The sequence below is a fragment of the Emydura macquarii genome, unplaced genomic scaffold (genome assembly GCF_026122565.2).
Source record: "Emydura macquarii macquarii isolate MOO-44397 ecotype Brisbane River unplaced genomic scaffold, CSIRO-AGI_Emac_v2 contig_2365, whole genome shotgun sequence".
Classification (NCBI taxonomy): Eukaryota; Metazoa; Chordata; order Testudines; family Chelidae; genus Emydura; species Emydura macquarii.
This window is the reverse complement of record NW_027132502.1, coordinates 1,853,371-1,880,866: the sequence shown is the minus strand read 5'-3', so window position 1 is coordinate 1,880,866 and position 27,496 is coordinate 1,853,371. Positions and strand designations below refer to the sequence as shown.

General features: G+C 45.6%; 1 protein-coding gene across 10 annotated transcripts in view; it reads left to right on the top strand.

Annotated features, from left to right (window-relative positions):
• LPP (LIM domain containing preferred translocation partner in lipoma) overlaps positions 1-27,496 on the top strand; it is a 400,945-nt gene that overhangs the window by 149,510 nt on the left and 223,939 nt on the right. For all 10 annotated transcript variants that reach the window (XM_067561073.1, XM_067561068.1, XM_067561064.1 and 7 more), the window contains one exon: positions 11,249-11,450. In XM_067561073.1, the coding sequence (XP_067417174.1) occupies positions 11,258-11,450 (193 nt within the window). In that variant the 5' untranslated portion in view covers positions 11,249-11,257. The remainder of the gene's footprint in view (positions 1-11,248; positions 11,451-27,496) is intronic.

Genomic DNA, 27,496 nt, shown 5'->3' with positions numbered 1-27,496 from the left:
TAAAGTCCATGTGCAGTCAAAAAGGTGGCTGCAAAACCAGCACCACCTTATCCTGCTCATCTGCACCTGGTGGGTCTGTCTACACTGCAGCTGGCAGGCAGACTCTCACTAGCGACTCTTTGACCTAGTGCCCTAAAAATAGCAATGTGGACTTTCAGCTCTGGCGGAGACTTGGCTAGCAGGTGGTCGGGTGAGCTTGAGAGATCCAACTGCTGCCTGAGCCTCAACGTTCACGCTGGCACTTTCAGCTACGTTCACACTAATGTGAGTTTGTCTACCCAGGATCACTCCCAAGTGCAGGGGAAAGATATCCAGTGTGCCTTGGACTCATTTTAGGTCTACAGGCCCGCTCCAGGTACTGGAGGCTGAGCTGACTTGGTTTAGTCTTGCACATTGTTATCCAAAGAATCAAAGTCCTCCGTGTGGAATCCTTGTTGCTCTGTGATGTGTGACAGGCACGGAGAACCCATATTAGTTTTCATTTGGCTGGGGGAAGTTTCTTGACTAGTTGTCTCTGCAAACTTGATCAGGACATTGAAAGAGGATTAAACATGGAACCCTGTATAATCGAGCTACTTTTTAACTAGGATCCTTCACATTTTAAAGCAGAAAAATCTGATTGGTTCATTGCACGGTTCAACAGTGATTAAGGAGTTCACAAGGGATCATGTTTTGATTTTTCAAATGGCAGTTACTGGTGTGAAATTGAAGAGGAGATATACTACCGTATGGGAAACCTGTCACAGGAGGGCTCATGGTGCTTTTCTCAGTAACCACAGCACTTCCTAGGCTTGGTTAAAGTCCCCAAACGAGACTGGAATATTGATGTCATATCTCTGTTAGGAGGCCATGAGAAATATAAAAGCCCCACTGCTAGATTTCTCCAGCCACAAATGGAGAAATAAACTCACTTAATGTCTAGAGGGGAATGGGACCAGGAGAAATAAGAGACTTTGGGTATTTATAAAGAACAAATTTCCCTGGTCAGTCTTGATTTCTGCTTTTAACAGACTGGCGGAATTAATCATAGAAGATTAGGGTTGAAAGGGACCTTAGAAGGTCATCTAGTCCAACCCCAACTAAATCATCCCAGTCAGAGCTTTGTCAAGCCGGGCCTTAAAAACCTCGAAGGATGGAGATTCCACCACCTCTCTAGGTAACCCATTCCAGTTCTTCACCACCTTCCTAGTTTTTCCTAATATCCAACCCTGACCTCCCCCACTGCAACTTAAGACCATTGCTCCTAGTTCTGTCATCGACCACCACTGAGAACAGCCTGGTTACATCCTCCCTGGAACCTCTCTTCAGGTAGTTGAAGGCCTTTATCAAATCCCCCCTCACTTTTCTCTTCTGCAGGCTAAATAGGCCCAGTTCCCTCAGCCTCATCTCAGAAGTCATGTGCTCCAGCCCTCCAATCATTTTCGTTGCCCTCCGCTGGACTCTCTCCAGTTTTGTCCACATCCTTCCTATAGTGGGGGGCTCCAAACTGGACAGATGTGGCCTCACCAGTGCTGAATAGAGGGGAAAAATCACTTCCCTCGATTAGTAGATGAGGGGGACCAAGTGGAGAGTTGGATTTAGATCTAGAGTCTCTTGGCATGTCAAATGGAAAAACACACTCAAATTGGCTGCAACAGGAACCCTGTCCTGTGGATTCACAGACTAGAACCCTGTAAATAAAGGGTAACGATACCCGGCGCTGTATTGAGTTGAGAGAGGCATCGACGCTAGGACTTGTTTTCATTCATGATTTGGAAGAGGGAGTAAGGGCAGAATATGCCTCTTCCTGTGTAGTTACGTTGCACGAGGGTTGGGAAAGGTGTGTGGGTGACCCCTGCTACACCAGCGCACCTGCACGTAGGGCAGCTGCAATGTGGCGGCAGGCACTTAGGAGAACAGGGGAACACTGCTTGGAGTATTAGTCGACCCAGCAGGACATGTCTTGGCAGGACTCCGTCCCTGGATGCTAGCAGAGCAGAGCTACAGTGCGGTTTTCCAGCTGCACCTGGAGTCTGCCGGTAAGGCGGCCCCTGCCCTGAGGAGGCTTACAATGCAAATTAGACACAGACAGTCCAACCAAACCACTATACATGTATGGAAAATTACAAATCTGTATCAAGCCATGTGATAAGTGAGCTGATGGCAGGTTTCTGCTTCCAGGGCAGTGGTGGATTTTAAGGACAGAGTGGTAATTAGAGGCATGGGCATGGAAGGAGATGGAAGGATGGAGCTGGCTGTGTAGAAGTACACATTGGTTTAAACAGAACATTTCCACCCACGAGGTTCCGCCCAGGACTTCCATAAACGGTTTACTTAATATAGGGACAGATCCTTCTCGCTGTTACACCACCCCAGCTCCATGAACTCCGAAGGAACATTTGGTCTGGGTTGTAAAAGGAAAGATGAAATGAAGATGTATTTGGGTAGACTCTAATTACAGAAGTCAGCCTGTCTCCATTCCGCGGGAGACGAATGCGCTGACGCTTTCAAGTGGAGGCAAATTGGTGCTTTGCCCTTCCATTGCTTATCTGATCGGAGGGTAAATTGAGTTTTCATCCTCTTCACGTTAGCCGCGTGCTTTCTTCCAGAGGTGAATGGCATCCAATAATGAAGAGCAAAACATACCTTGTCAGGCTGTTGTTTTGTTGTTACGCTCTTTCATGTACCTGGTCTGATGTTTCTAGATAATGTGGTCTCATTTTGGGGTTGATGAATTCCAGTTCCCTGTTGTGCTACATTCTTTTATAGCTAGAATTTTCTGAATTATGGCTTTTAAGATTATCTGAATGACAGAACAGGAGCCAATTAGTTTCCTTATCTATACCGTTTGGTTCCACACATTCCTCGTAATGTTCCTTCTCATTGGTACTTCAGGTTCCTGCCATACTGGATCAGTCCATTGGCCCATCCAGTCTGATTTTCCACCGCCATAGAGCACTGTTACAGGGTGGCTTTCCTCTTAAGGGTCTGGGGGTAGCCAGCCATGATTGTTGAAGAGGCGCACCAGGCTTGGATCAGGGGATTCCACTCTAAGGAATAGCAGGAAGCTGTGGAAAAGAGGGGGAAGCTGTAGCAGAGACTTCAGAGAGTGAGGCAAGTCTCCTGCAGGGACGACTCTTAGCCCAGGGGAACTTGCCCCAGCGAGGAGGGTTGGGAGTAGCCTGCTGAGGCAGGAGGAAGACCTTGACACCAGGGGAGTTTGGAAGGCAGAACCGGAAGGCTGAGCTGCAGCCCGGTGAAGCCTGTGTGGGGTGACTGAATTGGAACCCGGCTCCGGGAAGGAGGGCTGGGGACTCCCTCCTTTAGGGGGAGAGAGACACACACTGGACTGGGGGAGGGGCCCGGAAGGCCGGACTGTATAGAAACTAAATAAACTGAACCCCAGGATGGGAATGTTTTAAATTACCCTGGGGCTGTGCAGTTTGTTTAAGAAGTCCCCGAAGAAGGGGGTAAACAGAGGCAGAGTGTCTCAGAGTGACTTCTGGCCATGAGGGGGCACCCAAGAGGTGGCTGGCCCTATAACAAAGCACCTACTTATTGGCTGTAAGTTTTTGCTTGCAATGTTCTTGACCGTTTTTTCCCAGTTAATTTGAAGTGACCAGTTCTGAAACACTGGGTCGAGTTCCGGTGTCCAGACTTCACAAAGGAAGTCGGAAAATTAGAAAGGTTTCAGGAAAAAGCCACAAGAATGAATCAAGGTCTTGGAAACTGGCCGTAGAGTGACAGGCTAAAGAAGCTCCGTCTGTTTCCTTTATCCCAGAGCAGTTTAAAAGGTGATTTGATCACGGTCTATGAAAACCTGCACAGAGAAGAGAGTTCTGATAATAGACAGCGCTTTATTTCAGCTGAAACAGGCATAAGGAGATCCAGTGGTTGGAAAATGAGGCTAGACAAATTCAGACGAGAAACAAGGTGTATGTTTATCAGTGAGGGTAATTAACGATTGGAAGAGCTTACCTTGGGGTGTGGTGGATTCTCCATTATAATAAGAGATTTTATGGCCTGCTTTACGCAAGGGGTCAGACGAGATGATCATAAAGGTGCCTTCTGGCCTTAGAATCGATGGAAGAAGTAGGGTTGTAGGAGGGAATTGAAAGAGGAGAAGGTAGTGGTTTGGGAAACGGGTTCCATGGATAGAGAACGGCGTGGGAAAAGGCACAGAGATAGCAGCGTAGACGGAAATAACTGGAACATGGCAGTCAGAGTAGAGGGCCTGTGCTTGTGTGAGAGAGGGAAATTAAATAGGAGCAAGGTAGATACAGGCCGAGGCAGGGTTTTGTAGCACGTTGAACGTGAGAGCAAGGAGTTTGCACTTGCTATGCTGGCCCAGGGGGAGCCTGTGGAAGGAATCAGGGTGATAAGGTCTCACTGTTGGGGGTAATTGGAGACCGAATGTGGCCAGTGCTGGGGTGGTTTGGTTTATTCAGGTTTGTCAGGAGGGACTCACTGAAGGGAAACTGGCTGGGAAATCCAGAGTGATTTTCTTGGGGAAGAGAATTGACAGGGAAGCAGTGGATTGAATCTGCAGCTTCACTTTTCAGGATGAGCTTTTGACCCAGCCATTGACTTTAGTGGCAGCGGAAGCAGGCCCTCATTCCCCAAAGTCGTCACATGTGGGTTAGCTGTAATCCTCTCAGACAGCGTGAGGCTGGAGCTCCTTAAGAACGGTTAGCTTCCCCGGGCTGGCGGATGTGTATGGGAGAGCCCCAGGGATCCGTATCGGGTCTGAAGGTTGTTCACTGAAAATGTCGGTAGCCTGGAAGGAGGAACGCGACGTGTTTCGCTCTAGGAGTGTGTAAAGCTGCCTGGAGCGTGGCACGGGTAATAATGATCATCGGCGTCCTTCCTTTCCGCTTGCACCGCGTCACCCCCTCTCCAAGGCCCTTCGCTGATTCTGTCTCCCACAACCGATCCGTGCTCCCTTCCCTCGCTGCCTTGACTTTCTGCAGCTCTCCGTCTGCCTGCATGTCTACTCTCATGCCACGAGCTTCCCTCCGGGGCTCCCACAGCTCACGTTCTGCCACTCCATCCATCTTGATACTTCCTTTCCCTCATTCCCCGTTCCACCTTGTCTCACTCTGTCCCCTACCCCTTTAACATCCTCCCTCCTGTCATATACCGTGCCCCCTCCTTCTCTGTCTCACTTCTTCCACCATCGATTTTCCATCCCCTAATGAAGTCCTGCACCTACCTATTATTGATCTATTTAAAAACATACCGCTTGCATAAAACCATAGCAGGCCAAAAAAAAAAAATCACCTCTGTAATTATGATTAATTCAGTGAAGTGTTTGGAGATGCGTCTGTAGGAAGCATGAAATGCTAACTGCGGTGTTAGGCATTGTTGCTAATCTCAGATTCTCCAGGATGTATATTATCGCTTGTCGGGGAAAAATCAGATCTGGTGGGTAGGTGTAAGAAAGTCTGAGCTGAATTTAGTTTCGTGTTCGTGAGATGAGTTGGTGGGTTTAATGGGCTAATCCAACTCAGATTTGGATAAGGTTACGGATTTGCTGTGGTTTACGTTATCAGTATTAAGTTATAGTCACAAGTGGGGCCTTTTTGGTTTTTGGTCTCCATCCTGAAATGGCTGTGCGTTGAACACTCTTTGCAGGGGGGTGGCAGAGTAGGATTGAAGTGCGTCTACTGTGTACTTGTGGGGTCTGTGCCTGGACTAGTAGAAATCTGAGAGAAAGGTGCTGAGAGAGAGGTGGTGCTGTGCATTTATCCTGCACTACACCCATCCTCATGTTACCCATTTAACCAGTCACACTAATGTGTGCATTTAGAAAAGCAAAGTTTCATTTTAGCTGCTTAAAAAAAAAAATCAGTAATTTTCCTTTTTATATTTTGTGAGATTTGCAGCCTGACTGGATGAATTTTGCTTGTGTCAGGGCAGCTAGTTTGTAAGGGAAAATGGAATTTGTTTGGGACATCTTAAGGGCATACAGAAAAAAGTGAGAACAAAGGAGGCACAGAAAAGACGCAAGGAGAAATAACAAAAATACCAGAAATAACGCTTTAGAGAGTAGGAGAGCCAGGGTCACGTGCAGGCTCAGAATGAGTAACTGCCATACAGCAGCGCAGTCGCTATGCTTCCAAATCCGCTGTGAATATGTTCTAGGCCTTAGGTTCATTCATTGTAAGGTTCTGTTGCTTTTTTTGCTCAGCATACTGTGCTGCATCGCTGCTGCTGAGATTGCCATTACTAATTTGGCCCTTCAGTCCATACTGCCTTATATTTGTGAATCTGTAGATGGCCTTGGATCCTTGGGGTCAGGCCATGTCACTGTTTGGGTGGGAGACCACTCAGGAGTTGTAGAAAGTAGCATAAAAAACTCTGTAGGTGGTGGGGCTGTCAGTTAATTACAGTTAATGCATGTGATTAATGCAAAACAAATTAACTAAATTAAAACACAATTAATAGCACTTTAAAAGATAAACAAAAGAAATAGTATCTTTCAATTCAGTCCATTCAGTCCTACTTCTTGTTCAGCCAATCGCTAGACAAACACGTTTGTTTACATTTATGGGAGATAATGCTGCCCTCTTATGTACAATGTCAGCTGAAAGTGAGAACAGGCGGACTGTTGTAGCCAGCATTGCGAGGTAGTTATGTGCCGGATATGCTAAACACCCGCACTCCCCTTCATGCTTCAACTTGTAGTCTCCAAAGATTACATTGTTTGTTTGTTTTTTAGTGCAGTTACGTAAAAGAAAAAATGTCTACATTTGTAAGCTGCACTATCGCGATAAAGAGATTGCACGACAGTACTTGTGTTAGGTGAACTGAAAATCACTGTTTCTTTTGTTTATCTTTTTTAGAGTGCAAATATTTGTAATAAAAAATACTAATAAGTGAGCACTGTACACTTTGTATTCTCTGTGGCAATTGAAATCAATATATTCGGAAAATGTAGAAAAACATCCAAAAATATTTATAATAAATTTAAGTTGGTATTCTGTTATTGTTTTAACAGTGCGAATAAAGCGGCGATTAATCGTGACTATTTTTTTTAAAATCTCGCGATGAATTGCGGTTATTTTTTTTAATCGTTTGACAGCCCTTCTAGGTAGGCTTTTTTTAGAGTCCACAGTGAGAGAATGTCCCAGTGCGGTGCTAGAGAGTGGTGTGCTCTAGGATGTGCCATCTTTCAGATGACATGTAAATGCTGGGCATTCCCCGCTCACCTCAGCTGAAATTAAATTCCAGGGCACCTTTAACAGTGGGAAGGTGCTTGCTGGGTGTAGGGCTGCAGAATTATCTCCCCTAGCTGCATTGCTGTCCCCTCTTTGCACCCAGGCTGTTCACTTGTTTTGATTGCTTTGCTCTGGAGCTTGTGAGGATGTGGGAGGAGGATAGGGAATCCTCTTTGTTTCAGGGATAACTGGTTCCTGGTTCCATAAAGGTTGGTGCTGTGAACTGTGGGTATCAGGACAGCACGCGGAATGGTTAGTGGGATTTCCTCTGTAAGCGTGCCTTCCACTTCTTGCTTTCAGAACGATGCTGTCATCCAGTAACAGGAGATCAAGAAGCCAGCGCGTGGAGGATGGTCAACCGGTTTGCCGGGGCACTCTGCTCCAGGAGAGTTGTTACTGGCGTGAATTGTGCTGGGTGCTGTATCTCAGCAGCTCCACTAGGGAGCATAAAAAGCAGAGTCCAGTTCAGAGGCAACGTGTTCTTGGCATCTGCTGTGCTACTGCTGTCTTCATTTAGACCTGCATAGTTCCTGCCCGGTCCGGAGCACCAATAACTTCCATGGCACTGCACCAATGTACACCAGCGGCCTTGTGATGTTTTCTTTCTCCATCTGTGATTGGTCTCACCTTAGTGGGGGTGGTTCTTGTGTAGGTGGATTAAGTTGGGTGTGGGCCCTGAGCTGGGAGGGAGACGATGGACTCAACGTTTGGATCCAAGATTTGGGAAATGAGACAGAGCGGTGAAATAGGTCGGTGCGGGTCCCGCAGGGAATTTATGGTAGAGGCAGGGGTGGAATCCAGATTCCCAACTTTGTACCTGTGCTTTGACCACAAGACCATCCTTCCCATCCAGACTTTCAGTGGAATTAACTCCTCACGTAGGGAGTCGGTGCTATCTGGAACACACAGTAATAAATACAGTTCTAATGGCTATGTTAATTTTAGAAAGGCATTGGTGCGAATAGACAGGCCCCCTTCTATCACCCACCACTGCAATAAGGTATGGTGCAAATTTTCACCCCCTTCCACCGACTTGAATTCTCAAAGAGCAGCTCCCTGAGGCTGTGCTGTAGTTACAAACACCAGGCAAGCCTGGGCTTCTTCCTGTGGTGTATTTTTAGGAACACCCTCTATCATCTAGTGCCTTCTAGGTGGACTCTGCATTTTATGCTTCTCAGTGGAAACAGTGAGACGCAGCTGCTCTGCCTGCCAGGGTGAGTCAGCAGAGTAACTCTACATTCCCCCTCCCCTCCTCCGGGTCCTAAAACGTGGCAAACCTGGTCACAATTATGCTAATCTTTAGGAGCATATTACGAAGAGAGAACTCTTCACCCTCCTGCTGAAACATTTCCTTAGAGCAACACGCAACCGTGTGCGGGAACGCGAGGGGAACCTGACGGGCATGGAAGCTTTCACTTCACAGCCCCAGGAACGGGCCTGCGTCGGCAGGGAGTCTGGGACGCCTGTCGGGCTCTACGACAAAGTCTGAGAGATGTTTGGTCTCCGGCGAAGCTGGTAGATGGCAGAAGCGGCACTAATCCGCTGCCCATTTTCTTTCAGATTGTAGGTGCTGACCTTTAGCGGGTGATTTGTGACTGCCATTCCTGGCATACGAAAACCCCTCCTTGAGAGACGTTTGTCATGGACTCACAGGACCTGTGCCCTCTCGGCTCCATACGGCCCCTGGGAATAACCCCCTTCAGTGTGGCAGCCCTCCGTGAGGGTTGCACTCGCTCTCTGGGGTTAGGCCCTCTGGCCCCGCCACCTCCTGGGACCGCACTTTTGAGCCGTCAGCACGCCTGTCTCTCTCTGTGAGCCCCCTCAGGGAGTCCGCTTGCTCGAGGGCCCTGAGAACTTCTTGTGCTGTGTTCAGACGTACAACAAACCTTTCTGAGTCACCGCAGTCTAGAGTTCTGGGCTGCATTGTGTGTGTGTGTGTGTGTGTTAAGTGCCTGAATGACCTTTGAACGTGGGAGTAAGGCTTTTTAAGTGACTTAAGGTACCATTTTCAAAGCCATCTGTCGGTCTGCATTGGCACTCTTCACCGTAGTATCTGGGTACCTCACTCACACTGAGGAAAGCATCCTCTTAGCACCTTTGCAAAGATAGGGCTCTGTTATCCCCATTTTACTGTGGCGCCCAGAGATTGCAGCTTTTCTAAGGTGTCACGCGAATCTGTGGCAGAGCCAAGAATAGAACACCCAGAAGGTAGACTCTCCAGCCTACGTTGACTCAGAAGGGTTTATTACACATCTGAACACAGCACAGGATGTTCTCAGGGCCTTGAGCCTAGAACGTCTCAGCACAGATCATCTGGGTCTGTCCCAGTCCAGGTGGCTTAGGCTGCTCTTGGTTCCCAGTCCAGAAACAACCTCCTTCCAGTGGACCATCTTATATCGGCTTCCCAGCTGCCTCTCCTCCATCCTTTGTCTTCTTTCCTGGGCAAAAAGATCACCGGAGCCTTCTCTTCTCAGCCCTTTGCCCTCCCACTGGCCAGAACCCGCTGGCTTCCAAGATGGGGTGGGCCTCCGGGTCACCAGTTGCTAAGTTCCACAGCGTCCAGGCCGTTGTCCGGGATCCAGGCTGCTAGGCAAGGTCACACCTGGTCCTCTGCAACAACAAGCACCCTCTCCCACCACCTCGTTAAACATGCAAGACACTGGGAAACCAAGTCACACACATTATTCGTGCAGACCATGAGGAAAATTCCCCCCATTCGTCGCAACATTCAAATGGATTTCTGCGTGCGTGGCCGCACCGCTGTGTCAGAGCGGTTAGACATCTGCAGCCCTGCAGGATCCAGTAATGAGTTCTCTCGACGGGCACGTACCCCTGGCCGCATTCACACCCCCTCGCTCAATGGGCAGTTCTCACCAATTAACACATTCGTTGGAGCTAGACCTGCCATCACGCACCAGCCCCAGCAGAATGCGATGCAGCTGTGGCTGGATGGCAGCTCTCTCGGCAAATCCTGCCAGAGACTCGCTTGTCTTGCCGTTGACAGCTGGAGGTGGGGTTTTTTTTGCAACAGTGATCAGATAAGGTTGTCCCTGGCTCTGACCTTTCTGCACTGATCCTTTCCATGCTTTCTGCTTTAGTTGATCAAAGAAAACCTTCCTAAATTCAGCCTCTGGAGCCTGCTGGGTTCTGTCGCTTTGTGAAATTCTCCTAGCCTAAACAAAGCCTGTGGGGCAGAAGTGATGGCGCACAGTGGATGCAAAATTAATTAACCTCGTCAGTACTGAGGGAGTGGATGTCACAGGGGTCTAGTAAAGGGATATGTAGGGTCTTCACTGTCTCGCCATGGTTCACATTCGTCTTAGACTGATGATGACTAAAAAGTCATGGACGTCAGACGGCTGTTTGGTGACCCTGCTGGCGTGAAATGCATTGGTTGGTTTCAGTTCAGCTACTAATGGACAGATATTTCTGGGTAAAATTTTCAAAAGCACCTGTCAATCTGCACTGGCACTCTTCACCGTAGTATCTGAGCCCATCACTGACACGGAGGAAGGCATCCGCTGAGCACCCTGGCAAAAGTAGGGGTGTGTTATCCTCATTTTACTGTGGCGCACAGAGATTGTGGCTTTTCCACGGTGTCACGCGAGTCTGTGGCAGAACCAAGAATAGAACACGCATCTCACGTGGGCAGTAAGGCCGCCCGTCCGTCACAGCAGGGAAATCATCAGCACAGTTGCCATTAGTGGTTCCCCTTCTTGGCAGCCTCGCTCTGAAGGCTAAGATTTGAACGAGGAGCGGAATCGGAAGCAACCATCCCACTGAGAACCCCTGTTTGAACCTCAAAGGAGAGGTGGAGCTGATTCCTCCACATTGTTCTGCCAACATGCCTTGACTTTGATCTGGAGAGGGAAACTTACCTCTAAGAGTAAGCGGGAGGGGGGAAATTCAGCTCAATTCTCGCTCTCTTAGCCAAGAGGGCAAAGCTGCTGCCTCTGACATGCTGTTGTAGGAATAAATAGACAAATTCATTTTTTTTTTCTCAGTTTAAAAACCTAACGTCCATGTTGTTTTTTCTCACCCTCCCCCAGGTCTGAACCATGTCTCACCCATCCTGGCTACCACCAAAGAGCACCCACGAACCCGTCGGTCACGTCACTGCGAGAATGGAGACCACGCATGCCTTTGGGATGCCCAGCATCTCTGTGTCCACGCAGCAGACGCCAAAGAAGTTTGCACCCGTTGTTGCGCCAAAGCCCAAGTACAATCCGTACAAACAGCCGGGAAGTGATGGTAAGAAACCCTTGAAAAGGAGCGTGGGGGCACATGCAGGTTCTCCGTGCAATCTCTGCAGCACACAGGAATGCTCATTTGGTGAAACTGACTCCTGTGCACTGGGCCAGCACGCTGCCTTTTCACCACTAAATCCTGCACTTGGTGTGTGTCTCTGCACAGGTGTGAATTTCATCCAGTGTGTGTATCTGATTAGGGGGATTATCCCTTTACACTATATGCTCATAAAACACTCTAGATTACTGGCATTGTGTTCGAGGTTGCAGGGCAGTTCAAATGAAAATCTCAGGGTATCTTCTTTGTATGTATGCCTGCCAGCCATCCTCAAGTTATTTAAAAAAACAAAACAAAACCACATTGTGGACCCCATCTTATTTTTTGAACAGTTGAGGCTGTCATCCGCCCTTGAAGGCCGTTGCTCATTTGGTGTATATCGACTGGGGCTGTTCCAAAAATGTAGCACTCTAGAAGAAATTGCAGTGGCAGGGGGAGTTTGACTCTTTCCTGCTGGCTCAGTGGGAAGTAGTTTGCACAGTACTAAGTCTGAGGATATGGCAGGATGATGGGGCAAGTTGTTGGCAGAACTGCTGTCCAACCAATTAATGAATTCAGCATTACGGTTCCCCCGTACACCTAGTGACACATGCTCTTGAGAATTAATGGTTTAAATGAATAATTATTTACATGGATAAGAACGGAAAAAACAAGTTAAAAGTTACTTAGGCAAGCTCGATGCATTCAAGACACCCTGGCCTGATGAAATACATCCTAGAATACTCAAGGAGCTGACTGAGGAGATATCAGAGCCATTGGCGATTGTCTTTGAAAAGTCATAGAAGATGGAAGAGAATCTGGAGGACTGGAAGAGGGCAAATATAGTGCCAATCTATAAAAAGGGAAATAAGGACATGCTGGGGAATTACAGACCAGTCAGCTTAACTTCAGTGCCAGAAAAGATAATGGAGCAAATAAACGATCAATTTGCAAACACCTAGAAGATAATAAGATGATAAATAACATTCAGCATGGATTTGTCAAGAACAAATCAGGTCAAACCAACCTAATAGCTTTATGGCAGGGTAACAAGCCTTGTGGATGGGGGTAAGTGGTAGATGTGGTATATCTTGACTTTAGTAAGGCTTTTGATACTGTCTCGTGTGCCCTTCTCATAAATAAACTGGGGAAATACAAACCAGATGGAACTACTATAAGGCGAGTGCATAACTGGTTGGAAAACCATTCCCAAAGAGTAGTTATCGGTGATTCACAGTCAAACTGGAAACTCATATTGAGTGGAGTCCCGCATGAATCGGTTTTGGGTCCAGTTCTGTTCAATATCTGCATCAATGATTTAGCTAATGGCATAGAGAGTACACTTATAAAGTTTGCAGATGATACCAAGCTGGGAGGGGTTGCAAGTGCTTCAGAGGATAGGATTAAAATTCAAAATGATCTGGACAAATGGGAGAAATGGTCTGAAGTAAATAGGATGAAATTCAATAAGGGCAAATGCAAAGTTCTCCACTTAAGAAGGAACAATCAGTTGCACACATACAAAAAGGAAAATGACTGCCTAGGAAAGGGCACTGCCGAAAGGGATCTGGGGGTCATAGTGGATCACAAGCTAAATATGAGTCAACGGTGTCACACCGTTGCAAAAAACCCAAACATCGTTCTGGGATGTATTAGCAGGAGTGTTGTAAGCAAGACATGAGAAATAATTCTTCCCCTCTACTCCGCGCTGGTTAGGCTTCAGCTGGAATATTGTGTCCGGTTCTGGGCACCACATTTCAGGAGAGATGTGGACAAATTGAAGAAAGCCTTGAGAAGCACAACAAAAATGATTAAAGGTCCAGAAAACATGAGCTATGAGGTGTTTTGTCCCATGCAGCTCTTGGGATTTGGGGAGAAGGGAATTGATAAGAATCAAACATTACCAAAGTATTATAGCACAGGGGAGGGAAGCGTCTTGTGGTTAGTGCTCAGTTTGGAGACTTGTTGCATGGCTCTTCCTCTGTGGAACGCCGCCTCTTGTTGGACCCAACCCTGCAAGGGATGAAAACTCACCAGTCAGCCCCGTTGAAGCCTCTGAGATGAGTATGCGCAGCTCCTTGTAGGAGGCGAGGCACCCAGCGTCGGGCCCACATCTTGGCTAACTTTGGGCTTTTGGAGATCACATGGTCATTTGAAGAGGCTGGAAGGCTAATGGAGCCGAGGAAGAGCTATTCAGGGTTGTGGTGTGATACACAGCTTGCTGAAGTCCTGCCAGTCAGTGTCAGAATTCCTTTTTCATTGCTCCACTATTTCAGCAGCGCTCTCTAATTATTTCCTCAGTGACCTCGATATGTTTTTGTTTCAACGACCTAGCCTGAGAGACATTTCCATTGGTCGATGGCTGTGCAAAGACGCTGTAGTAGCTGTTAGACTTTTCTTGTTTGATGATAACTCTTCTAAGTTCTGGACAACATGAGAAGGAGTCACTCTGTCATGGTAGTGCTTCCCCTACACTAGTACCTCCAGACGGCCTTTTTCTTTGTCAAGTTCAGCACATCTGTGCCCTCTTCTAAGTAGGATCTTAGCAGAAAGGCTCGGCGAGCTTCAGACTGTCTTTGATGGAACCAGCTTCTTATTGTTCCTCTTCGTTTCGCCACTTGTGGTTTTCTTCGCCCTTGTAGCCCAGTTCAGTTTGCAGATCTGCCTAGCTGCCATTGCTGTTGCTGTCTCCCTCTCCCTTTTATCCCTGCTGCCTGTTTTTTATGCTCTGGCTACATGGCACGTGTCGAATCATCAGAAGGTTGCTGAGGTTCTCGTCTGCACAGAAGGGTGTTGTTCAAGAAGAGCTTTATTTACCCAAGGCAGGAAGAAGATGAAGTGTGGGGGGTAGGGGGGAAGGAGGGAAGCAAGCAGGAGCCAGGAATCGAAGTCTGCTGCATCGTAGGGATCGGTCACATACCAGAATTATCTGGCCTTAGGCTGTGTCAGAACTGAAGAGATTTACCAACCAAGGGAAATCCTGCTGGTGCTAACATGAGTGGGAGCCGTAGCACAGACGGTGCTTTTGTAGGCCGACCTGCTCTCCTCATGTGTTAGTTAGATGTGCCAAAAACAGAATGGGTCCCACTGGGGCTAACACCAGGTCAGCTGAACCAGTGGGTGTTTCTTTTCATAAATTTCCCCAGCCTCGACAAGTGCCTGCTGTCTGCCCATATGCGTTGTCCAGCCTGCATGTTTCTGTGTCCCGTAGCTGCTGATTACGGTTCTTTACCTAAACTTCTTCCATGAAAACTAAGGAGGGGCGGGGGTTGCATTTTCTTTTTCTTGACTGTGTCCAGGAACACGCCATAAATCATTTCCCCTGATTCTTTATTACACCGTATTCTCATTTCACTTTATAAGATTCGGTAGCAGTGCCTGGCGTTTTAATAAGCTCAGCCCTAGGGCATAAATATTCTTGATCCGGGTGGGCCTGATCCTGAGAGCTGTGAGTATTGAAGTCAAGGAGAGATGCAGGAGTTCAGCCCTCATGGGTGGGGCTTTTTTCCTGTGCCACTTGTATTCTGTGAATCTTTCCACACCTCCTCCTTCCTCTGGCTCCAGGTTTTTTGCTTGGAACCGGAGGAATCCGTCAGGCTTCCTTAGTAAGAGGTATATAGTAATTTTCTCTCTGTCTCCAGCGATAAAATCCTGCCCAGAATAACATGTGCTCTCAGGAGAAAAAGGACTTAATCCTGCTTCCATTATAGTCAGTGTCATAATTCCCATGGACTTCAATAGGATCAGCTCTGTATTCTCTAAATATACTCAGTAAGCTCCCTGTTTATACACGCAATACGGGGTGTGCGAGTGAGTGTGTAAAACATACCAACGCTCGGGTGAAGGGGACTTGCTGCATTTGTGTTGAGAGCACCGGCAACAGATCCCAAGGATAGAAATGAATGAGGAATGTTTTCCTCTTGCTGTGTCGCAGTAACGGTCGCGTTCTTTTCACTGTTCTGTTATGAGTGTTGGGGTCTTTGCTCCAGTTTTAGTACAGAACTGAGAACTGGGGATAGGAGAGCAGACTTGGGGTGACTTTAATTTGCTTCACAAATAACATCCTCCTGCCACTTACCTTTTCCTTCCTTCCCCTCCCCGTTTTGCAGCTGGAGAAGTGAGGCACAGAGAGATTAAGTGATTTGCTTAAAGAAGTCCATGGCTGATCTAGATTTCAAAAAAATGAAAGCTGAAATGACATGACTCCAGAGGCTGGGGATTTATGAAAAAGACCAAATATCATGAGACTCATAATAAAATCCCAACAGCTGGCAACATTCTGTAAATGCAAATCATACAAAACTCACGGGGTCCCAGCAGCTTATTTATGTAGCCCTTCGGTGTTGCAATTTCAGCCTCTCTGTTACGGATGGCAAGCGTGCAAGAGTGTAACGGGCCAGACAGCTGTGGTGCCATCAGAATGTATGGTTTATTCCCTTGATCTCTGGATTAGAGATGGGCACGATCTTCCCTAGGATACGCCACACTGCCTTGTTTTCTCTGTCAGAGGCATGCGGACTTGCTTCACAAAATTAGCCATCTTTGTTCATGACTAAGGATAAGATTTTGTCATAGAGGTCACGGAAGTCATGGATTCCATGACTTTCAGAGACCTCTGAGACAATTTCCCACCTCAGCCCGGGCTCTGAGGCAGCAGGCCGGAGCTGTCAGCCATTGGGAGTGGGAGTCCCAGAGCACGTGAATTTTTGTTTATTGCTCACGACCTGTCCGTGACTTTCATTAAAAATAAGCATGATAACATCTTACCCTTACTCATGGCTGGGCATCACTGGACATGTTAGAATTCCTGCCATTGACCTCTTTCCTTCTATTCTGCACCTTTGGTGAATATAATACCAGCAAAAGCGGGAGCAGTTAATATGGGAATTTAATAATAGAAACTAAATGAAGGAACGAGAACCCAATCGGACGTTTTTCTTTTTCTTTCTTATTTTTTTTTTTAAACTAGCTTTTCTTTTGGGTGACTCTTTCGGAGTCCGCGAATGACAGGAGGAACATGTGCAATTTTTTGATCACCCTCTTCCATTGAACTTTCTTTTTGGAGGCGGGATCAAAGCTAGATTTGTTACTTGTGAGAAGAGCCTCGATGCAAGGCTTGCTCTAAGCCAGAGATAGCAGGTGCCATGTCTGTGAAAGCTTCATCCCCGCTGCCACTAGCCCGCCTGCCCTTGACCTGTAACGTCTCCCCGATGTTCTTGTGCGCGGAGTCTCTTGAGCAGAGGACTGCTTTTGTTCCGTGTCTGCTAGGAATTAAGGAATGTGAACTGCAACGCTCGCACCCAGAGAAACTTAATAAATGTTTGCTTGTACCCAAAGAAACATCATGAGTCTTGTGTACAAGAGCTGCTGTCAAGAGCTCTGTCTAATTTTTGAAGCCCGCGGATAGGTTTACTGGAGTATATGCTTGGTACGTTAACATCTCCTCCACCTACCTCTGTGATATTGGCAGCTCATAGAAGCTAAACAGGGCAAGCATCTGTTCTGTACGTGGATTGGAGGCCAAAAAAGGAAAAATGCAGGGCCGTATTGGTGATCCGGTAGGTTCTACTCAGCTCTCTGTGTCTGTTTTGAACCATATCTCAGCATGGGGACAGATTATAGATTTTAGATTAATAGATTACAAATCCAGAAGGGACCACTGTGATCATGTAGCCTGACAGGGGAAGTTCTGCTGCTGGTGTGATGCTGTCTTTTGCTTGCGACACAAGTAGGAATTCCTGCCCACCTGGGTTATCGCTTTGTAAGAGCAGGAATATTTCCCATCAGATCCTGTCCATTCTGCCTCCCTAGAACTCCCCAGTTGTTTCAAACCAGGTCTGGTTTTCTTTTCTTCCTGTCCCAAACTGTTGTGGAGTGTTATAAACCGTTAAAACAGCTGCTGTGTTTCACTCCACAGGGGGCAGCACCTCAGTGATGGAACTAACGAATCTATTTTGGGCCAGAGCCTGTGAGATGCTGAGCACCTGTCACTCCCATCACGCTCTCAGCATCTCCCAGGATCGGGTCCATGATCTGTAAAATACTTTGGGCTCATATGGATGAAAAAATAGAAATGTGAGATATTGCAGCTCCTGCTGATGCTAATCGCACCCTGCTCACGTATTTCATTCTCACTACTCTTGAGCAACCCCTCAAATTAGCTCTTGCCTTTTAAAGTGTGTAAGCCTTTCTAAAAGGCATTGTGTTGTGGGAGAAGTATTAACTCTTTATCCATGTAATTCTCCTAATGAACGAGGCAAGCTGAGCAAATGAAACCCATCATGTATTAGTCATTGTCGAAGCTGCATCATCTAGTGACTATTGCAAAATAAAGCCCACACAATTAACAATGAATCAAACCCCCAGTTCCCTTTGTGGTGGCTCTGCCACCATCTGCTTTCGAGTTTTTTTTAAAAAGGCAGAGTCATCATCAGGAAGGGGAGGGGGGTTTCCTCACTGGGGACTTTCAGCACCAGTTCTGAGCAACCTTCTGGAAGTCGCCACTGATTTTTCCTCTCATAGACATTCTTTCCCGGTCGGTTGAGAACCAGATGAAACCATTTGGCAATTAAGGGTTGTTCTGACTTGCCCAGCAGTGGATTTGAAACCATTTGTAGCAACTTAAATGATAGTGTGTCAGCGTGGGGCCACGGTCGGGTTCCCTTCCTCATAAGCAGCAACACCTTTCCCATGAGGCCTATAAAAGCCTTGATAATGGGTAGGCAGCTGATGTGTGGAGACCACTGCCTCTCATGCTGAGTAGCGTTGTCTCATTGTTCTCTCGGGCTCCCCCCCGTCTGTCTTTCTGCAGCTCCCTGTTGTCTTTTGTCTTAGATTGTAAACTTTTTGGGGGAGGGATCGTCTTTCTATTCTGTGTTTGTACTGCACCTAGCACATAGAAATCCTGGTCTATGAATGCAGCTCCTGGAAATTATAGTAACCCTTGTCCATAAGTAGTTCTGTTGGTTTCACGGTGATAATTTCAGAGTAAGGAATTACTCAGTGTGAATCAGGGTGTCAGAATCCGGCCATTCGCGATAGATAAATGGGCAGGCCTATTGCATTGGTCTTTGCTTTCAAGGTGAAATTTTCTTCTTCAAAATATCACCATGGGTAACGGTTCTGGGTGTGATGAGACATCAAACAGGTGCATAAAATCTACTACAGGGCCAACATACTTATCTGTACTTCACAAAATGTCAAGTCAAACAACCAGATTTTATTAGTGATTTTTACTACGTTCTGTTAGAATCACAAATACTAAGCTTTCCGAGGCTTTGGGACACATAACCACTTACCTGGGAGCTACTCAGATTAATATCTATCCTTGTTTTTCACTTTGAGGAACAGAATTGCACTTTTCTTCGTTGGGTTTACTAAAGCTAGCATTATATTCTTTGTCAGGTAGACTTTTTCCAAGCTGTATTTTCTCTTTTCCTATGTCTGTCTACCTCTGTTTTCTTTCAAGATTCTCTATTTAATTTTTCCACGTCAGTATTTCAAGCTTTGAATAGTGATTCATCTATGCTGGCCTGTTCCATGAACCACAATAGTTTGAGTAGAAAACAGAAAGGAGGAGATGGGCGGGGGAAGATGATCTTGACACACTCTGGAATGGAAAGAAGCCATCTTTTTATAACTCAAATTGCAAACATCTGGCATTTATTATATTAAATCTACTTTAAGAAAGATAAAGTTTGCTCTCTCTATTTATAAAGGCTGTTGTGCCTAATCAAGGCAAAAGAGCAACATTAATACTGAAATAGCTTTCATTTAAGGAGGCAGTGCATGTCCCCTTTGTTTTTAATCTAAAAGCTTTAATATGTTGCTGGTATGTTAAAGAATAGCAATTGTTATGTGACAATTAACAAGTAAGTAAAACTTCCTTTCTTCTTTGCCCTTGTTCACTAAATGCATCCTTTTAAGCCCTGTGAATTAATTATTATAATAAAGCATTATATATAATATATAAGCTTTCCTTCCCTGCCTAAAGCTTTTTACATTGCCAGACAGAGTGTGTGTACGGTAAATCAGGCAATGCCTATTTGGTAATGTTATAGGTTGGTCTAATAAAAATTAGAAGAATGAATGAGCAGCTCTTGAGTCCTCAAAACCAGTATCTGTGGCTGAAGAAAAGGCCTTTTTGACAGTAAAAGCTACTGACACCCATTTACAAATTGGACAGAATAGATAAGGCATGAAATGTTCTCTGGAAGGAAATAGGTTGAGGGGAACTTACTAGGTCACTGAGTGGTCTGTGAATGGAATATAGAGTGATTTGGGTCTGGCCTCCATTGAGTGTGAGCGAGTTGTTAGCCGGTAATGACTATTCAGTGACCTGAGTGAAATGAACTGTCCTGGGCGCACAGTTCCTAATAAACAGATGTTTCTGTCACCAAATCCACTGCCGTGCGCGTCTGTAATTGGCGTCCATGTAAGAGCCCAGCAGAGAGGCTAAGGTTTGAGCGTGTCGTGGGGATTCACCCGTACAGGTGGGGTGGCGGTTTGCTCAGGAGAACTTCAGAGGCCACCAGGCCTTACGCTAAAGAGTGAGCTGGGAAATGAGGGGTCTGATCAGTGCTCAGTTCGCTGTAGTGGTTCCAAGGCAAGATCAGAGCCGTTGAGTGTAGATCAACTTCTCAGCACCAGAGGTGAAATCCAGATCCCCTCCCCCGGAAATTAGCTGGAGTCTGTCCTTGACTTCAGCTTGTCTCTGCTGGCACTGCAGGGGTAGTGGCTAATTCTGAAGCCTGTTCTCAGATTTATCCAAATGGTGAGTGCCAACGGAAGAGTATTGTTCTACCCTCTGCAAATATTTGGAGGATATATATTTTTTTTTTTAAGAGAGAAATGAAGAGGGGGAGAGGCAGCTAGCAGGGGTGTAACTAAGTGTAACAAGGTCAGATTAGCAAAGCAAAATGCAGGCTGAACATCAGAAAGAATTCCCTAGTGGTGAGAGCCGTTACATAGCAGAGCAGTCCCCAAAAATGTTTTTTTCCAAATAAATGTCAGGATTTTTTGCAGCCGGGCTTTTTTTTTTTTGTTGAAATGTAAAATTCTCTAAAAAAAAATTCAACTAGTGCATCAGCGGGTCCAAAAAACAAACCAAAAAAGTGAAACATATTAGTGATTTTTGTTTTTGAAATTTTGAAAAAATATTTGCCCGGTTGTGATTTAACCTTTTGTCTTCGGTGGGCAAAGTTCTGGAAAATGGACAGTAGGGGTAATGTTAACTTGGCTGGAAGCTGGGGCACAGCCGAAATGACTTCATCGGCTTTTTCCAGTTCTAATTCAGACAGTACCATGGCTAAGGCAAAACTTCATCTCTGGAGTAGATATGCTGAAGTTCAGCCCATGCTTCAATGCCTTTTTTAAAGGGCTCATTGCAACATTTAATAGCAGGGAATTAAAACTGCACTGAACTGAAGATTGGAACTGAGGCATTCAGTGCTGAACCAGTGAAAAAGGTTGCAAGAATGAGTGTTTAGGTATAATAATAAGTTCCAATACCTATAGGACTAGGCACATGTCTTATTGGAAAGCTAAAATTTTCATCTTCCCAGCAGTAGACATTACTCACTTCTAGTTCACGCAGGTCATAAGGTACCAGGTCTTAAAAATATTGGGGGAAATCCAGTCCCTTTGAGGTTGACAGCAAAGTTCCCATTGTCTCTGGTGAAGCCAGGATTTCACCTATTCTTTTTCCCATGTAATTTGACATGTTAACAACCAGTTCCTTACGACCTGCTTGAGAGAACAGTCACAGTTTCCACATATTGCCAGAATTGAGGGTTCTATGTTGGTTTCATATGTTGGAGAGCATTGGGTTTCTGCTCTTGAAAAAAACAGTGGACTCCATATGTCATTCCTCTTTTTAGTTTTCCTCCTTCTTCAGTTAAGTGCTGTGATTTGTTAAGCCTCATAGCGTGTGACCTGCTAGGGCTGGAATCATTGTTATAGACCAGTACAAATACCACTCAAGAAACAAATTTTCTCAAACTTTGCAACATTTCCATGGACCCCCATAAGAAGAAGGAAAAGAAACAGACCCCAAAAATACAGAATTCCCCCCAAATAATTATGACAATTAAACCTTTTCAAGAGACAGACCATTTTTATTTAGGGGCTCTCCTGTCTGAACAGTCTGCAAGAAAGGACTGAAAATCTACTGAGGATTCTTCTGTCCCACCTCTGTTACTAGATCAGCACCATCAAGCAACCAACTTTTATGTATCCTAACTCATACTTGCCAACATCATTGCTTTTATTTTGCAGAACCCCGATCTGGGTTCCGGGTACTCTTGTGCTAGGGGCTGTACAAAGGCATGGTCTCTGCCTTGATCACCTGATGAAATGAGGAACATATGAAGGGTGGAGCAGGGAGACAGTCAAACATATACAGTGTTTATTTACGAATATAAATAGCAGGGGGTTGGTTGGGCAAGATGATCTCCTGAGGCCCCTTCCAACCCTGATCTTCTATGATTCTAAATACACATTTGATGTAACGTATAGTGTTACATTCTCAACTGTTGTAAATCGGCAATGCCATTGAAGTCAGTGGAGCTACCCTGGTTTGGCCCATTCCTTTGTAATTACATCAATGATATCAACTTCCCTCTGCCCCTGCCCCATAAGATCCTGCAAAAGTACTAAACAGTAGGGCTGGTCTGCATTTCAGCGGCTCAGTTGAAAGCAGCCAAGAGGTCCCGCTGACTTCCACGGTACTATTCGTGTGCTTAAAGCTAAGCATGCCTCCAGAACCCATCCTTGGATCCCTGATCCCTTGGTGAGGGGGCGGGGCTAACTCAGGGAACGCTGGAGTTTAAAAAGCCAGCTCCTTTAGCGACCAGGGGAGTTTTGCAAGGGAGAGAGAACGTGAGAGCCCAGATACACCTACTAAACCTTCTCTAAACTTAAACCAATAACCCTTCCAAAGCCCACCTCCACCAAAACACACACACACACAGATTAAACAAACAAACAACCCCTGCAAGGATAAAAAGAGAATGCAGGAGGAACTTCAGCTGCTGAGTGGGGGCTATCCAGTCTATTGCACTGAAGGCAGCATGTATGATTACCTTCCTTGTGGGCTGCTGGCCTAAGTGTGCGTTCGATGCAAGCAGCTAATGCCCTCAGAGACCAGCTACGGGCTCTTGAGACCAGAGTGGCTGAACCGAATGAGCTCAGGGTGACAGAGAGGTACATAGAGGAGACTATCTGGGGCACAAGAGATTGGTCCCACCCCCCGTCTGACACCATCTGTGCAATTGAGGAGGATGAAAGTGTGGGGGAAGAAGAACATCAAGCTGGAGCAGAGGGAAATGATCCCATAGTTGGGATCCTCCTTCCAGATGACGTCAGGGTGTCCTCTCGCACTGAGAATCTCTCTCCTCTGGGGGAGGGGACCTCTGTTACTAGGAAGAGACCTGTAATAGTAATAGGGGATTGGATTATTAGAGATATAGATAGTTGGGTTTGTGATGACTGGGAGAACCGCATGGTGACTTGACTGCTCTCAAGACATCTAGACAGCCGTATGTGCAGTGCTGGGGAGGAGCTGGTGGTCATGGTACATGTAGGTACCAGTGACATAGGGAAGGATAGGAGAGAGGCCCTGGAGGCCAAATTTAAGCTGCTAGGTAAGATATTAAAGTCCAGGAGCACCATGGTAGCATTCTCTGAAATGCTTCCAGTTTCACAGACAAGGTCAGTTAGACAGGCAGAACTGCAGGGTCTCAATGTGTGGATGAGATAATGGCGTTGGGAGGAGGGTTTTAGGTTTATTAGGAAAGGGGAAGCCTATACAGGAAGGATGAACTCCACCTAAACCGAAACAGAACCCGATTGCTGGCATGTAAAATTAAAAAGGTCAGAGAGGAGTTTTTCAGCTAAAGGCTGGTTAAACAGAAACTAAAAGAGTCACAACCGTGATATGCCTGCAAACTGCATGGAAATGCCTTTAAAACACCAAAATACTATGTGTAACACCCAAATAAAAACAAACAACCATAAGAGGAACAAAAAACTAGCACTAGGGCTCAACCACAGAGTAGAAGAAGTGGTTCGAGGCAAAAAGAGATCTTTTAAAAATTGGAAGGCAAATCCTACTGAGGAAAATAGGAAGGAACATAAATTCTGGTCAGTCAAGTGTAAAAGTATAATTAGGCAGACCAAAAAAGAATATGAAGGACAACTAGCAAAAGACCCAAAAAACTAACAGCAAGTTTTTTTAAGTACATCAGAAGTAGGCAGCCTTTCAAACAATCAAGGGAGCCACTGGACGATTGTGGTGCTAAGGGATTACTCAAGGAAGACAAGACTGTTATAAAGAAGTTAAATGAATTATTTGCATTGATCTTCACTGCAGAAGATGTGAAGGAGATTCCCACACCTGAGCCATTCTTTTTAGGAGAGAAATCTGAGGAACTGTCCCAGATTGAGGTATCGACAGAGGAAATTTTGGAACAAATGGATAAATTAAATAGTAATAAATCCCCAGGAGGAGATGGTAGTCACACAAGTGTTCTCAAGGAACTCAAATATGAAATTGCAGAATTACTAAGTGTGGTATGTAACCTATCGCTTCAATCAGTTTCTATACCAGATGATTGGCAGATAGCTAATATGATGCTGATTTAAAAAAAAAAAAAAAAGGCTCCAGAGGTGATTGGTAGATACAGGCCAGTAAGCCTAGCTTCAGAGTGAGGCAAATTGGTTGAAACTGTAGTGAAGAACTGAATTATCACAGACACAAATGAACATGATACATTGGGAAAGAGTCAACACAGTTTTTGTAAAGAGAAAGCATGTCTGACCAACCGATTAGAATTCTTTGAGGGGGTCAACAAACATGTGGGCAAGGGTGATCCAGTGGGTATGGAGTACATGGACTTTCAGGAAGCCTTTGATAAGGTTCCTCATCAAAGGCTCTTAAGCAAAGTAGACAGTCATTGGTTAAGAGGAAAGGTCCTCTCCTGGATCAGTAACTGCTTAAAAGATAGGAAACAGGGTAGGAATAAATGGCCAGTTTGCAGAATGGAGAAATGTAAATAGTGAAGACCCTCGGGGGTCTGTACCGGGACCAGTGCTGTTCAACATATTCATAAATGATCTGGAAAAAGGGGTAAACAGCTAAAGTGGCAAAGTTTGCAGAGGATACAAAATTACTCAAGGTAGTTAAGTCCAGCTGCTGACTGTGAAGAGTTACAAAAGGCTCTCACAAAACTGGGTGACTGGGCAAGAAAATGGCAGATGAAATTCAGTGTTGATCAATGTAAAGTAATGCACATTGGAAAACATAATTCCAGCTACGCATACAAAATGATGGGGTCTAAATTAGCTATTACCACTCAGAAAAGAGCTCTTAGTCATTGTGGATAGTTCTCTGAAAACAGCTGCTCAATGTGCAGTGGCAGTCAAAAAAGCTACCAGAATGTTAGGAACCATTAGGAAAAGGATAGATAATAAGAGAGAAATTATCATAATGCCACTCTATAAATCCATGGTATGCCCACACCTTGAATGCTTCATGCACTTCTGGTTGCTTCATCTCAAAAAAGATATTTAAAAATTGGAAAAGGTACAGAGAAGGGCAACAAAAATGATTAGGGGGGATGGAACAGCTTCCGTATGAAGAGAGATTGAAAAGACTGGGACTGTTCATATTGGAAAAGAGAGAACTAAGGGGGGTTATGATAAAGGTCTATAAATCAAGAATGATGTCTAGAAAGTGAATAAGGAAGTGTTGTTTACCCCTTCACATAACACAAGAACCAAGGGTCACCCAATGAAACGAACAGGCAGCAGGTTTAATACAAACATAAGGAATACTACTTCACATAATGCACAGTCAATCTGTGGAACTCATTGCCGGGGAGGCTGTGTAGCCCAAAAGTAAAACTGGGTTTAAAAAAATATTAGAGAAGTTCATGGAGGACAGGTCCAGCGATAGCTGTTAGCCAGCATAGCGAGGGATGCAACCCCATGCTCTGAGTTTCCCTAAATATTTGACTACCAGAAGCTGGGACTGGACAACGGGATGGATCACTCGATAATTGCTCTGTTCTCCTCATTCCCTCTGAAGCACCTGGCGCCTGCCACTGTCAGAAGATGGGATACTGGGCTAGGTGGATGATTGGTCTGACCCAGTATGGCCGTTCTGATGCTATTCTTGATTATGGTGTTGGTGCTCAGCCTTTTGTGGGATCGGGCCCGTTGTCAGTCCCCGAAGTGTCTGTGACAAGCTTCATTGACTGTATGGCCGTTCTGATGCTATTCTTGATTATGGTGTTGGTGCTCAGCCTTTTGTGGGATCGAGCCCGTTGTCAGTCCCCGAAGTGTCTGTGACAAGCTTCATTGACTGCTCAAGGAAATACATTGATCCAAAGTAGTTGTATTTGCAAACGTTTTTGCAAGGGGGGGGGGGGGAAGAGAAAAGGGGTAATAAAAGTTCCTAAGCAAGTTGCCTGGTAGAATAAGAAAAGGAGCATGTTTCAAAAAGGACCTGTTAACAGTGTACTGGTGGACAAGTAATGAAATGTGGGAGGTACAAGTCCTTTCTTTCCCCTTCTCAGTGCTGTGATTTGAAATGTTTGAACACACGCTTCAGAAGACAGAGAAGTAAAAGCCCCCAATTGTCCCACAAGAATTAACAAAGACCGCATTTGAGCAAAGGGGCTGTAGTATGTAAACAGAGTCCGTTGTTTTGTAAGGAGCCCCGTGTTGGTTTTGGAGCCATGTCAGTTTGTTGTCTGCACGCTGTCTTTGCTGATCACAGTAACCGGGTCATAAGAGAAAGAGAAGTAATAGTGCGTCTCTTAGCAACCAACCCCAGGAGAAAGAGAAAATTACTCAGACTATCCAGCCAGGGAAGTAGAAAGATGAAATTTTCTGAAAGTCTGATGGCAAGTGCTCAGGGACGTAATTCTTTTATGTGGTAGTTCCAATGATATCAGATACTTTTTTTTTTTTTTTTTTACTTTCTTCCTGGTCATTTTTTTTTAAATGGGCCTCAGAAAAATGGCACCAAAAAAACAAAAACAAAAAAAACCCTCCTCTGAAACAAACAAACAAAAAAAGGGTTTGAAATAAAAATAAAAGTTAAGAAAACTTTTAGATGATGTTTAATGGTGCCCGGGGCAGGCCTGAATGGCTCGGGAATAGTAAAGGGAGATATGGAGGCTTCTAGCATTAGGCCACTGGTTTGAATGTGTCCCATGCCCTAGGATAAGCCAAGAGCTGGTGTTCTGTATGATGGCTGCTCGCTGGCCTGTGTGAAATCAGTTTGGCTGGTCTCCAGTCCAGACAACAGGTGTTCGCATCTTTAAAGTCACCCACCATATTCAGCACTGACTTGGCACTCTTGTTCACAACTCAGCAGAGAGCGTAAAGACTGTGTCATGGAGGTCAAACTGTCCTCTCGTACTTAGTCCCCGTCCAAGTCAGAAGTGAGGGTCCAGAGCCAAGGCAGGGAAGAGAGGCAGCTTGTACTGTCACTCTCTGTTCCGCACTTGTGCTATGGACAGTCCTGCTGGGTTGTCTGTCTGGCACATCAGCTTTGAACACATGTAAGGAGAAGACAAGAAATAAAAGTCTCTTGAAACATGGCCCCTAATTTTTGGAGCCTTCATTTTTTGACGCCCAGCCTTAGATACACAGGGTCTGATTTCCAGAGGTGCTGAGCAGCCTGAATCCAATGAACTTCACCTCTTCGGAAAACCAGGTCCTGGTCACCTGAGATTAGAGACTGGAAAATTTGACCCAGAATTTCTAAGGATGCCTGGAATGACCCTATATAAAAGTAAAGCCTGAAATTAAAGCTCCTGGCGTTGGCATGGGGGGACCTAACCTTTTGGAAAAAATGAGGTTTTTTAGCACAGACATGGGAAAAAAACACAGACTTTCGTGGACAGCTTCACCCAAAGCACCTGGCTTTAATGGAACTACTTTGGATTTCTACTGATGTGACTGAGATCAGAATCTGGCTCCAATGTATATATAATATTTTTAAC